The sequence below is a fragment of the Hydra vulgaris genome, chromosome 15 (genome assembly GCF_038396675.1).
Source record: "Hydra vulgaris chromosome 15, alternate assembly HydraT2T_AEP".
In the NCBI taxonomy this organism is placed as follows: domain Eukaryota; kingdom Metazoa; phylum Cnidaria; class Hydrozoa; order Anthoathecata; family Hydridae; genus Hydra; species Hydra vulgaris.
In genome coordinates this window covers 44359732-44373309 of record NC_088934.1, presented here as the reverse complement: position 1 = coordinate 44373309, position 13578 = coordinate 44359732, and the positions used below count along the sequence as shown (strand labels likewise).

Genomic DNA, 13578 nt, shown 5'->3' with positions numbered 1-13578 from the left:
CGCATGCGCTACATTCAATAAAGAATTTGTAACGCCACTCAATTCTTTTAATGCATTGAGAGGTTCGCGTTAGTTCTTGGTGTAGTTCTCTCTCCCTCGATCATATTGTCGCTGGTTTATTATTGCTTTTACCTCCTCGCCTGTTAAGTATGATTTATTTCTCTTTTATTGCTTTGTTTGTTCAGAGTAATTTTACTTAGTTAAGATTTTTTTCAATGTTTTTTTATGCGAAATCTATGTAAGGCTCGATTCAAAGATTTGTCGATATTGCTTTAAGTTCTCAATGCTGTGTACAATAATTTTTTTGTTTTGTTTATTGTTTTCCTTCAGCAAAGAACACTATCTTAATTGTATACCATAAATTATACCATATTAATTGTGAACCTAAATAGATTATTTACCATAAATTGTAAATTGGACTGGCAAGTATTAACTTAATTTAGTGAAATTTTAAGAAGTTTTACAATCGATGTTGTTTTAAGTTTTTAAATTTACGTTATTGAAAAAAAATGTATACTAACAAAAACCTCGATCTTACAAAATAAAATAGTTAACAATTATATTGATTATTAAAAATTTAAATTTACACTTTCAACTTGTTAAAGTGTTAATTTAAATTTCACACACTTTCATTGTTTACCCACAGGGATTGAAGAAAAAAAATTTTTTTACAGGTATGATTGGAGCATGACCAAAAAAAAACGTTTTTATAGTGATTTTTAGATGATTTAGATTTTAACACGGTTAGTGGTATGGCTAATATAGCGAACTGCATAATTTATAGCTATGACCTACAAGCTACTTGACAAAAGTCAAACTATTTTGCAATAGTAGCCTTATCTGGACCTAATAAATCTCAATATGTTAAAACTTTTTTCATTATAATTTTTACCAGAAACTAAAATTATTATCAAAGTGAAAGTAGAAACATGTGTATCACAGCAGTTTAAGCTCTCGTAAGAGAATTAAAGATTCAAAAGACAGTTTATTTTTTCTACTAGATATCTTATTTTCACAAGTTAACCCTGTGTATAAATGTATTTAATATACCAAGTATGCTAAAGTGAAGACATTTTGAAAGTATAATGTAGTACATTTCTTATTTTTGACAAATAAGATGATTTAGTAATAAAAAATATTTTCGAAGACTAATTTTTAAAGCCTCAAAAATGGCTCTTTGCTTTTAAAAAATAATTGAAATTAGTTCTTTAGATTATTTATTACTGTGATAACTAAATGTAATGTTTTTAAAATTCAAAAAGTGTGGTTTTCAGTCAAATGCACATTTTCTTACAAATGTTTTGTAATTATTCCAATAGAATTTAATATGCTGGTATAAGTTATTCACTTTAGTAAGGAATAAACTAAAAGCTCATTTTTGACAAGTCGAGATTAACTTGGTTGGTGATTTGTAAAGCATGTTTACACTAAAGTTTTTATCAGTGATTGAAATAATTATTTTCTAATTTTTAAGGCCAATTTTCACTGATTTGTTTTGTTTTTTGATATCAAGTAAAAATTAATAAACAGGGTGGTCTTAATAATATAAGGGTGGGTTGGAAATTTTCCCAAAAAAACTTATAAACGCCCCTCCCCCTTTTTTTAAATTTTTATTTTATTAGGGACTCAAGAGTAAAGAATTAAAAATTAATCATAACTTAATCAGGAAAATTCAATTAATAATGTATACAAATTCACTAAAAAATGTGCGTATGTATATGTGAGTGTGTGTATATTTATTTATTATATATGTATATATGTGTGTGTATATATTTATATATGTGTATGTATATATATATATTGATACTTTAATATGCAAGTTGGGTAACTCCAATATTTTGACAAAATGACTTGATGATGGCATTTTATCAAAAAATGAAGTTACTTAATTTGCATATATCAAGGTATCCATATGCAGACTCTTGATAGATTTCCGTTTTAAAAGTCATACTTCAAAAAATTAAATTACCCAGTTTGCATATTAAGGTATTAATGTGTGTGTGTGTGTGTGTGTGTACATATATATATATATATATATATATATATATATATATATATATATATATATATATATATATATATATATATATATATAGACACACACACACACACACACGTTTGACGTTTTTAAGTAATATTTGTAACGGGTTTTTTTTTTTTTTTGTATTATATTTTACGTCTGATGACGATCTGTGCAAAAGCAGATCGAAATATTACGAAGAATAAATTTAGTTTATACGCAGCTGTTTTTTATGCTTTATATTCAAATATATATATATATATATTCACGTACAACAAGATATGGCATTGAAACATTATATATATATATATTCATATATATATATATATATATATATATATATATATATATATATATATATATATATATATATATATATATATATATATATATATATGAGGCTGTGTAGACTGAATGTTTTTTTCTCTGTAGATTATTAAAGTAAAATGAGTGAACGAATTAAACTTTATGTTGGCTCATTGCCGTTTGACACGCGTGGTCCAGATCTTGAGGAAATGTTTTCAAAGTATGGGACTCCTTATGATGGTATAGTTTTATATTTGTATTTTAAACATAGTTAATACTCAAGAAATAAAGTTAAATTTCTTTAATTTTAATACCTTAATAGCTCATGTTGTAATGGAAAAGGAAGATCCGAATCGTTCCCGAGGATTTGGATTTGTCGAGTTTGAAACAAAAGAAGAAGCTGATGCTGCAATTGCTGGACTTAATGAAACTCCCTTGGGTCATCGGCATATTATGGTTCAGCATGCAGGACAACCTGCAAGTGGAAAACCTCCACAGCGTCGTGGTAGGGGTGGTGGTGGTGGTAGGGATGGTGGTAGAGGTGGTGGTCGTGGTGGTAGAGGAGGAGGTCGTGGAGGTGGTGGTAGATCTGGAGGTCGTGGAGGTGGTGGCGGTGGTGGTAGAGGAGGACGCAGTGGTGGTGGTGGTGGGGGTAGAGGAGGAGGTGGTGGCGGTGGGCGAGGTGGTGGTAGAGGAGGAGGGCGAAGTAATAGCTATGACAGTGGTGGTTTTGGTGGTGGACGAGGTGGAAGCAGAGGCTTTGGGGGTCGTGATGGTGGCGGAAGGGATGGTGGAAGAGATAATCGTGGTGGTGGTGGTGGTTTTGAAAGCAGAGGGGGTAATAGAGGATTTGATGATGGGCGTGGTGGTGGTCGTGGCGGTGATTATGGAAGAGGTGGAGGTAATTATGGTGATAACCCTGGTGGTGGATATGGTCAATATAGCCCGCCACAAGGAGGTTATAATGGAGGAGGTCGAGGTGGAGGGTATGGTGGTGGTGGATACAACCAAAGTGGTTCACATCCCGGAGGAGGTTATGGCAGTGGTGGAGGGTATGGAGGTCATCAAGGAGGTGGTGGAGGGTATGGACCAGACTCAAAACGTAAGAATGTTTAATAGCTATTGTCTTTTTAATTTGGCAAAATTCTATCTCTTCCCATATCCCTTTTTTTTATTGCCTACTTGAGTATATTTATATTTAAAAATTTCATTTCTTTTTTTGAATCAAGCAATAAAAATATTTGGTTTCATCATTTTTATTAATAAAATACTAAATGTTCAGTTTTTAAACATCAAATCATAGATTAATGCTTTTAAAAGAATTATTTGAATTGGTTTAGAAGTTATTAAATTTATATTTATGACAAGGCATCAAAACTTTATAATCAATGCTCTTTATAATTCATTTGCCTTTATGCTTTTAAAGTTTAGTTAAGCTTTTCATTCAACAGCTATTCATATACACAAGTTGTTTTAATTTGATAGAAATTTTTTTCTTTATGTCATGTTTTTAGAGGTCAGATTCATGCAAATCAAAAAAAGTTTGTTTAAATAGAAAATACTCTACTTTTACTCTATTGCACAGTTTTTTCATGCATATGTATATATTTTCAATTTAATGACCTACAAACTAAGTCTGTTTTGTCACTTGCCAATTATGTTTACTAAGTTTCATATACCGACATAGTTGTCAACAGTTACTTTATTATTATTTAAAACTGAAGCTATTATTTTATAAAACTGCATAGCAGTAACAAGTTTAACTTAAAATAGCCCTTTTTTAGTGTTTGCTATAAAAGTTGTGATACTTGTACGAATGACATTGTCTTTCAACAGTATGAGTGAATTGTTTTCACAACAAATTAGTACCTTTAATTCTTATGTGTTAGATTAAACAGTCCATTTTACTTTGATTATTTTATCATTTGTGAGAATTTATTTATTAAATTTTTTTTCCAAAGCTGTCAAGAACTTCAATGTGACGAAAAGAACTATATAAATGGTAGTGAGCACTGCATTCTTATAAACTGCTAGAATCTGACCTATATAACATGTAGATAAAGTTCTTAATTTTTTTTTTTTTTTTTTTTTTATCAAATTTGATTTACAAATTTATTGCTTGTATTGGTAATAAAAATAAACCAATTGTCACAACTAATTATTTGTAACTGAATCTATTTACTGTTATTAATGTCCTGAATTAAAATTATATAAATTAAATTTCAAAAAAAGAATTAAAAAGTTTTTTTTACCAGTTTTAATGCCTAAATGTAAACTTTCAAAGTTCTTTTATTGAGAAAATAATCTTTATCATAAGCATTATATTTGAATAATATTCTGATTATATTTGTTATCTTTCATATCGATTTTCTTTTGTTAAAGGTGATTGGTATTGAGTCCTCGAATTGTTCAATATGCATGAAGTGGTCTAACAACAATTATGCCTTGGTCTATATATCTGCATTCCATTGCCTTACGAATATTGAGGTCCCTGTATATATGTGTCGCCCAGCTGATGAACTAGTTACTCTTAGCAGAGAAATAAATTCCTATAAGAGATGAACTTTTAAAATGTTTTAATGTTTATAATGCAAGTATTGTGATTGACCTGAACAGTCTGTGTGTTAATTTGATTTTAATAAATGTTAAAAAAGCTGAGACTTTTTCCTAGATGTTCACAAAAGTTGTCATAAACAATATATATGTAATGCAATGCATAAAAAAGTTAATCAGCATGCATGCCTGTTACTTTTAATCAAGTCTGTTTTACAACAAAGATAATTTTGTCTTCACCAGAAATCATCAGGAATCAAAAAACTTGCAGCAAAATTTTTTATTTTAATTTTTTGTGTTAGAAGTGTAAATATACCGTCTTAAGGTGTGTTATCTGTATATGTATAGATGAATATATTAAAATTACTCAATTTCCTTTTCTTTTTTTCTTTTTTAATTTCATTGCGGTCTTAATGTTTTTATTTGCTTATTATCAACAAAAAAAACTAGGCATGAAAAATGCTTTTAGAAAATAGCATTTCATGACAGCTGACTCAAATGAATTAATTTTGATCCTATGATTTAGTGGGCTTTCTTTAGACGTTTCGTATTGATAATATATGCTCTTGCTAAGTTTTCAAGGGCTAAAGATAACCTGGCGTCAAAGTATATTATAAACATGAAATTTCATGAGGACATAGTGGCCAACAAGACTTAAAGACCAATTTATCTAAGGTTTGTTTTCATTTTACAAACATTAAAGAAATAATAGTAATCAGCATTAGCTAATGGTGTGATATAATGCCTTTAGTTATTAAGGCACTATTAGAATTAAAATTTGTATTCTAGAAATGAAAATTAATTTGTTCATATTGAAATTATCTTACTTGAATATTTCCATTTAGATTCAACAATGTTGAGCTGCTACAAGAATTGAATTTTAGGGCATTGTTTACTTTAGTGATATCTAAAGAGACTTTTATCTTGAGAGATTCAAAAGTTGATAGGTACATTTTTATGTTAACAGGTAAAAAAAATTTTATCTTTATGGTTTGTTCTTATAGCCTTTATTTAATGTAATCGTTTAGTATAATTTACATTATGCAGTTCTTTCCAAAGGAGAGCTATCATTAATATAAACTTTTAGTTAAGTCAATTGAAAATGAATGGTATGGCGCTATTGTTTGCATAATGAACAATTTAAAACTGAACATAGCAAAGACATTGTTAAATTTTATAGCGGCGCGCTTCGTGTTTTAACAACAAAAGTCAGGTATTTAGTTAATCATTTTACATATAATCTTCCTTTTTTTATATCTTTTTTCTGATTATTTTTTTTTAGGGAACGTCCATTAAATACGTACACTCGGATGAGAGAGAGGGGTCTTAAAAAGGTGTATATGATATATGAGGGGCAGAGAGTTAATTATAAAAGTAAGTTGACACTAAATTAAAAAAGTCATGAAATATTGGGTAAATAGGTTAAAAGCGTAGGTTCTTTTAAGGGTTCTTTGAGGGTGCTCAAAAAGCGTTTAGCTAAATGCAGAGAGAGAGTTCGAAATAAAATCGTACGTACTTTATTGGCGACCCCTTATTACAGTTTCTAGCATAAATTTTAATATCTATTTTTCTTATTTTTTAAGAATTCTGTTTGTTTTAGCATAAGTCGAATGTTTTTCAAAGATTTTGAAGCAAAACTTATAACGCGTTGGCAATAAAACAAACAAAGTTGAAAATAAGGTCTAAGTAGCGTAACATGAAGAATAACGAGTTTTGTAACGAGCCAAGTAACATAAAGATAGAGAGCTTTGTGACTGATTTCACTAAATTTCTCGAGTACTTCTTGTATCAGTTGTATTGCATTGAGATTATAAAAACGTTTGTATTCATCAAGCTTTTAAAAGAAATATTTATTAATATTAAAAAAGTTTTATTCGATATTAGTTATTTTACATTTTTTTTAATAAACGAGTCTCAAAAGTTGTTGTCCATAATAAAAATAAAGTCCAAAATATACAATTAATATTTAAGTTTGTGACGTGAAGTCATTACAAATATTTTTTGTTTGATTATAAATATTAATAGCTAACTTATGGATTATAATTAAAGTGATTTTCTGAAAGGGAAGCTAAACTCACTTAGTATGTTAATATATATGGCTAAGCATATTTTGTATGTAAAAAAAATGTTTATCTTTATTTACTTTTGCAAATATTTAAAGCATGCTTAGTCTCGAATAATTTGTTTTTAATTTCTTTTAACATCGTATATTAATTTTTACTTTTAATCAAAAAGAAAAACAGTCTTGAAATTATAAATAATTATTCCAGTCACTGATATAAACAAAAAATTTCAGTGTAAATAGGCTTTAAAAGTCGCCGGCTAAGTAAATCTCGATTTATCGAAAAAGAGCTTTTGATTTATTTCTCACTGAATAAGTGCGAATTTCATAACTGCGAATCTGCATAACTGCGAACTGGCATAAGTGCGAATTGGCACAAGCGCGAACTGGCATAAGTGCGAATCACTTGCAAAAACTGGCATAAGTGCGAACTAGCACAAGCGCGAACTGGCATAAGTGCGTCAAAAGAATTTGCAAACATTTGCATAAGTGCGAACTGACATGAGTGCAAAACAATTGCAAAAACTGACATAAGTGCGAACTGGCACAAGCGCGAACGGGCATAAGTGCGCCGAAAGAATTTGGAAACAATTGCATAAGTGCGAACTGGCATAAGTGCGAACTTGCCAATTCGCCACTTATGCCAATGTTTGCAAATTCTTTCGGCGCACTTATGCTAATTCGCGCTTGTGCCAGTTCGCACTTATGCCAGTTTTTGCAATTGGTTCCCACTTATGCCAGTTCGCACTTATGCCAGTTTTTGCAATTGATTTGCACATATGCCAATTCGCACTTATGCCAGTTCGCACTTATGCCAATGTTTGCAAATTCTTTCGGCGCACTTATGCCAGTTCGTGCAACTGCTTCGCACTTATGCAGATTCGCAGTTATGAAATTCGCACTTATTCAGCCTCCTCATTTCTCACCAAATCTATCAACATATTAAATCCTATTGAAATTATTGTAAAACAGCTGTTAGAAATGCGATTTGATCACGATTTAAATAGTTTAATGCGTGTTTTGAAGAAAATATTAGTCTGGATTTGTTAACTGAAATTTTTTATAAAAAATATTTGTTGTAACATAAGTCAGGGAGAGTGGGAAGAAGAGGAACGCTAATTTTTTTTTTTCATGGTAATTGCAATATCTTTATTATTTGATGTATGAATTGAACCAAACTAATTTTAACAAATAAAGCAGTATTTGGGGCACGGAATCCACCCCCTAAGATTGACAGAATGTTTTAATAAAGTATATATTTTTTGGTATAACAAAAAACCCTGCTATTGGGGTAAAATGGGACAAGTGTGGGGGAGATGTGGCACTATATAAAAACGATTCAAAAGCTAGTTAAATAATAATTTGAGAAAATTTTGTATTTAAAGTTAAGTTTAGATTAAATAAAACGCGGCAGTGATGGAGTGGAAGAGCGCTTGGCTAGTCAGCGAGAGGTTCCGAGTTCGATTCCCACCACGTCGCTGGAAGTACCACGCTCAACTTAGTTTTTCCGCGCAGTGGACCTTTTTCGTAAAGGTTCATGTTTCCGAGTTAAAGGGTTGAGTGAGGGTTGTAACCACAATAAAAAAAATATATAAAAAATATAAAAAAAAAAAATGCGTAGCCTCCTCGCCTGAAGTGGCCCCCTTAGAGAGGTGAACAATAGAAAGAAAAAAAATCAAATTGTCAATGCCTTTTTCAATCAAATTAAGATTACATTTTAAGAATTAAAATTTCTCTGTTAAAAAAAGAAAAAAGTTATTTTACATTTAAGATGCCCAAGTTCACTTGGAAAATGATTTCAGCTTTTGTTCTTGATGTTGTTCCAGCAAGCGGTTGAGGCAGGACTGCTTTTATATCATTAATATTCACACTACGAATGTCATTAATTCTAGGTTTGACAAACTTAGAAGTTTCTTTGTTCTTACATTTCAGGAAGCTGGCCTCTACATCAAAATTTGTGTCTATTTCTTTCTGCACTATGCCTACATAATAAGAAATGGTATTTTTACTACAAACCTCACAAAGAACATAATCACCGACACTCACATTTTAAATAATGCTAAAAGAAGCAGTTTCCAATTCTTCTTCAAACTCTAGTGAGTAACAATTAGCAGAAACATCATTTGTTATTTTGTTAAAATCTACATCAAAGTCCTTTTTCGATTTGCGTAATATGTTTTTCCTCGCATTTTTAGATTTTTAAAAGGACAATTTTTTTAACCTTTTTGTTTGTTTAATACTTTATTTTTTATTCTTCTCTGGTGTTGATGTGGCTTTCATACACTTTCCCTTTTTACGTCCACGTCTTAAAATCTTACGAGAAGGTGCATGCAAAATATTTATTATAGTATTATATAATTATAGAACTTAAAGAAAACCTAAACTAAGAATATTTAGTTTAAATTACCTTTGGATAACCTTGTACAATCTCAGGAGAAAATACAGTGAAGCTTTCTTTTACTGCTTTATATTGCACACCCAAACCTGAGATATCTGAAAGAATAGCACTTGTATTAGATTTCTCGCACGAGCCTTCATTACATGGTTCTTGAGGCATATCTCTATCTGTAACAACTGCTTCATGTTGCACATCCAAACCTGAGATATCTGAAGGATTACCAGTTGTAATCGATTTCTCACATGAGCCTTCGCTGCATGGTTCTTGAGGCACATCTCTCTCTGTTACAACTGATGGTAAAAAATATCATCCCCATATACTTGTCTATCATACGGCCAAATTCCTGTCACGCGAAACCCTGATATAATATTTGTTGGTGTGGAAGATTTTTCCCATGCTTGTCGAATGAGACTGGCCATCTCATAAAATGTAATGGCTTTTCCTGGATTGCTAAGCATCCAGCTATTGGCAGCTGCATCAAAATATGTTTTCATTGGACCAAAAACAGACCTATCTAAAGGTTGTGTCTCATGTGAAGTATGTGGTGGCAAAGTCATCATACAAACATGGTAAAAGATGGCTTTCATGTTTATCCATAATCAATAAATTTTGTGATCAACTGTTGGGCGAGCAAACTTAATAAAATGCTTTAAAACTTTTTACAATTTCCGCAATAAAATAACGCAAAACTGTTAAGGAGAAGTGGGACAGCGACTTTTTTCGTTGTCCTACTTTACCCCTATGTAGGGAAGACAAAATAAGACTAAAATTACAGCCACATAGCTAAAGTTAAAACATAAATTTAATTATTAAATGTTAGATGATAAGTGCATTTGTCTATAAAATAGAAAAAAGGTGCAACAACAGTCAAAAATAAGTCAATACATGAGTTACTAGGCTGTCAGCAAAAGTACTTTTTTGGGGTACTTTCAGAAAAAGGGTTTTACACCACGTGCAGGGAGGGGAAATGATGTCTAATAAAAAGAGCACATAAAATCTATACGTTTACATTAAATAACAGTAGTTAGGCGCTGCTACGAAATAAAATTATAGGAGTGCCCCACTTCACCCCAGGTCCCACTTCTCCCCACTCTTCCCTATTAGTAGTTGTAAAAATAAACAAAGATCTTCAAAGGTTATGCTATGCAATTGAGATCTAGAATTCATCAGAGCATTAGAAATCTTCAAAGATATTCTTAAAGTAAATATTCCAAGATAAACTTATTTTTTTTCAAAAATGTTACTTTACAATAATTTCCCTCTTATTATATACAGTTGGTGATTAATAAATATATTTAAAAAATTTATCACCCCCTCCATCCTCCCCTTGATTAGATCTGGACCAAAAGTTTCATCTCACCACTTTGTATTAAGGTGGTATTTGGGTAAAAAAATAGTTATAATTGAAAATTTTAAAGCGAATATTGTTAAGTCAATTAAGCTATGAAGAAAACGCCTATGTAATTTGTTTTATTTTAAATTCAGATGATACGTAACTTTCCATTAAAAAAAGGCTTTCTTAAACTTCCGTCGCAACGCCCATAGCAACGAATTTTGACTTACTTCAAAAATATGTGTAGAAACTCCTGGTTGGTTTGCTTTAAAGTCATTAAATTGTTTTACAGTAACATAAACTTCATACAAAAAGTCACCAATAGATCTGTAGCATGAGGTTATTGTTTAAAAGTTGAAAATCTGCAAGTAGAATAATATTTGTTTATGTTTTTAATCATCGTTTGATTTAGTTGCATGATTTTAATGTATTATTTTTATCTTTTTTTATTGTAGTTGAGCTTTGTTATAGTTAACCTAATTATACCTTTTTATTTTTATTTTTTTTCTTTTTTCTTTTTTCTTTATAGTTGTAATAATAATAAATAATAAAAAAAGAGTTTGGGGCTTAATGATAAGACTAAATTTGTCTTCTTCTAGCCCCGGTCATGTAATTATTTTTTTATAAGTTACGACTGTAAAATTTTTTTTATCGGCAAAAGTGTAAATAAAATAAAAAGAGTAGATCTAAGTTATAGAGAAAATCTAGCCACTTAAAGGCATTTTCTAAACGGACATGCAAAGGTAACCAACACACAAAAAACAAAAAGAAGCTAAGATTCCTTCTTCTAAACCACATATTTCTTCTTCTGGAAAGAAAATAAATCTATCATATTTATCATCAGATACATCATTATTTTCTGAAACCACTGATGAAGCCAGACAAATAAACTTTGCATTATCTTCATTCAATGATGACACTAGTTTGTTACCTTGTGTAAATTCTTTCAGTTTGTTACCCTGTGTAAGTTCCACTTTTTCTACTTTTTTCTACTGATATTTTAATGCAAATTATTAATTTAGTTGCTAAATGCCCTGATTGTGACAAAAGGGCGATTAGTCTAACATTTGACGCCTTGAGAAATCAAGGCCATTATTTTTATAATGTTCAAATTATAGTTAGTGTACAACCTTTCATTCAAGTAAAGAATGTGAACGCAAAAGAGTCGTGGTAGACCTCCGTTTGAGGTTAATGTACATTCTGTTATTGCTATGAGGAAAATTAGAAAGGCTCTGTGGATATTTGAATATGCCACCTCAAATGAATGTTACAGTGTTTAATGGATTACAGAAAAATATATGTAACTTGTATTTTGATGTTGCAACATGTTCAATGAACAATGCCTCTCCTGAATCAGCAAAACAATTCTCCAGAAAACAGACGTCTGTTTATTACTGCAAGAAACAATTGTAAAAAGGTTTTGTCAAACGCCAAAACCCACTATTCTCAGGTCATGAAATCTCGTATCTCATCTCAAAAATTAGGCTCTCGTGACTTCTGGAGATTATTTAATAATATCAATAATAAGGGCAAATCTATAATTCCACCTCTCTTGTATGGTTCAGACTTTGTCACCTTAAGACAGAGCTAAATTGTTTGCTAAAAACTTTTCATCAATATCATCTCTTGGTTCCACTAGTTGCGTTCTACCTGTTATTGCCAACAAACAGATTGATCCATTGCTTGACATATCACTCCAGCATCTGTATCTAAAGTGATTTCCTGTCTTGACTCTTCTACAGCTTGTGGCCCGGACAACATACCTGTTATTGTCTTGCAGAAGTGTTCTCCGGAGCTGTCGCCTATACTCTAAAAACTATTCAACAAGTGCTTATCAGAGTCTTGTTTAACAGCCTGCTGGAAAGCGGCATCTGTTATCCCTATCTTCAAAAATTCTGGAGAGCGATCTGATTTGTCTAACTACCGTCTCATAAGTCTTCTTCCTATCATAAGCAAGGTTTTTGAATCTTTAATTAACAAACACTTAATTTCTCATCTGGAATCTAATAACTTACTTTCTGACCATCAATATGGATTTCGATCTTCTCGTTCTACAGCTGATTTGCTAACAGTAATAACTGACAGGTTTTATCGTGCATTAGATGAAGGTGGAGAGGTTAAGCCCATTGCTTTTGACATTTCAAAAGCTTTTGATAAAGTTTGGCATGCTGGTCTTCTCCATAAGCTTTCTTTTTATGGTGCATCCGCAACATCTTTAAGATCATTGAATCCTTCCTTTCCAATCGTAGCATAAAAGTTGTCGTCGATTGACAACACTCTTCTTCTTATTCTGTAACTTCAGGGGTTCCTCAAGGTTCTATCCTTGGCCCTATACTCTTTTTAATTTACATTAACGATCTTCCAGATATTCTCTCATCCAAGGTGGCAGTGCTTGCAGATGATACTACCATTTATTCTTGTCGTGATAAGAAACCAACACTCTCTGATTGCTTAGAGGGGGCATTTGAGCTTGAAAAGGATCTCACTTCTGCTACAGCATAGGGCTCACAGTGGCTGGTGAACTTTAGTTCAGATAAAACTCTCCAGCCAATCGTTATCGCAATAATTTAGATCTTCCTATATTTATGAACGGTGATGTACTCGGTGAGTCACCTACTCTTCATCTTCTAGGATTAGCTCTTACTTCCAACCTTTCTTGGAAACCATATATCAAATCAGTGGCAAAATTAGCATCTGCTAAGGTTGCACCTCTCTACCGAGCTCGTCACTTCTTGCTTCGGATTCTATTCTTTATCTCTATAAATCTCAAATCCGGCCTTGTATGAATTACTGTTGCCATATCTAGCGCAGATCTTCTAATGATGCCCTTTCTCTTTTAGACAAGGTGCAAAAACGCATTGTAAACATAGTTATCCTGCTCTTGCAGCCAACCTCCAACCATTATC

At 31.5% G+C, this 13578-nt stretch overlaps 1 protein-coding gene across 3 annotated transcripts; it reads left to right on the top strand.

Annotated features, from left to right (window-relative positions):
- Window positions 1-6747, top strand: LOC100204546 (uncharacterized). 3 transcript variants are annotated; one of them, XR_010644326.1, is made up of 6 exons: window positions 1-147; window positions 2453-2566; window positions 2649-3428; window positions 5725-5846; window positions 5967-6092; window positions 6480-6747. XR_010644326.1 is itself a non-coding variant. In XM_065820221.1 (4 exons), the coding sequence occupies exons 2-4, from the start codon at window positions 2467-2469 to the stop codon at window positions 5754-5756; spliced, it is 912 nt and encodes a 303-aa protein (XP_065676293.1). In that variant the 5' UTR covers window positions 1-147; window positions 2453-2466; the 3' UTR covers window positions 5757-5867. The 3 variants fall into 3 exon arrangements, 2 of the variants coding, with proteins under 2 accessions (XP_065676293.1, XP_065676294.1); XM_065820221.1 differs by lacking the exons at window positions 5967-6092; window positions 6480-6747 and having other exon boundaries at window positions 5725-5867; XM_065820222.1 differs by lacking the exons at window positions 5725-5846; window positions 5967-6092; window positions 6480-6747 and adding an exon at window positions 4709-5250.
- The last annotated feature ends 6831 nt before the right edge of the window (window positions 6748-13578 follow it).

Excerpts from the sequence above, each read along its gene's own strand:
- LOC100204546 (XM_065820221.1), top strand. The coding sequence starts at position 2,467 with ATGAGTGAACGAATTAAACTTTATGTTGGCTCATTGCCGTTTGACACG. Across the intron at positions 2,567-2,648 it reads GTATGGGACTCCTTATGATG|CTCATGTTGTAATGGAAAAG; the intron begins GTATAGTTTTAT and ends ATACCTTAATAG. Across the intron at positions 3,429-5,724 it reads GTATGGACCAGACTCAAAAC|ATTCAACAATGTTGAGCTGC; the intron begins GTAAGAATGTTT and ends ATTTCCATTTAG.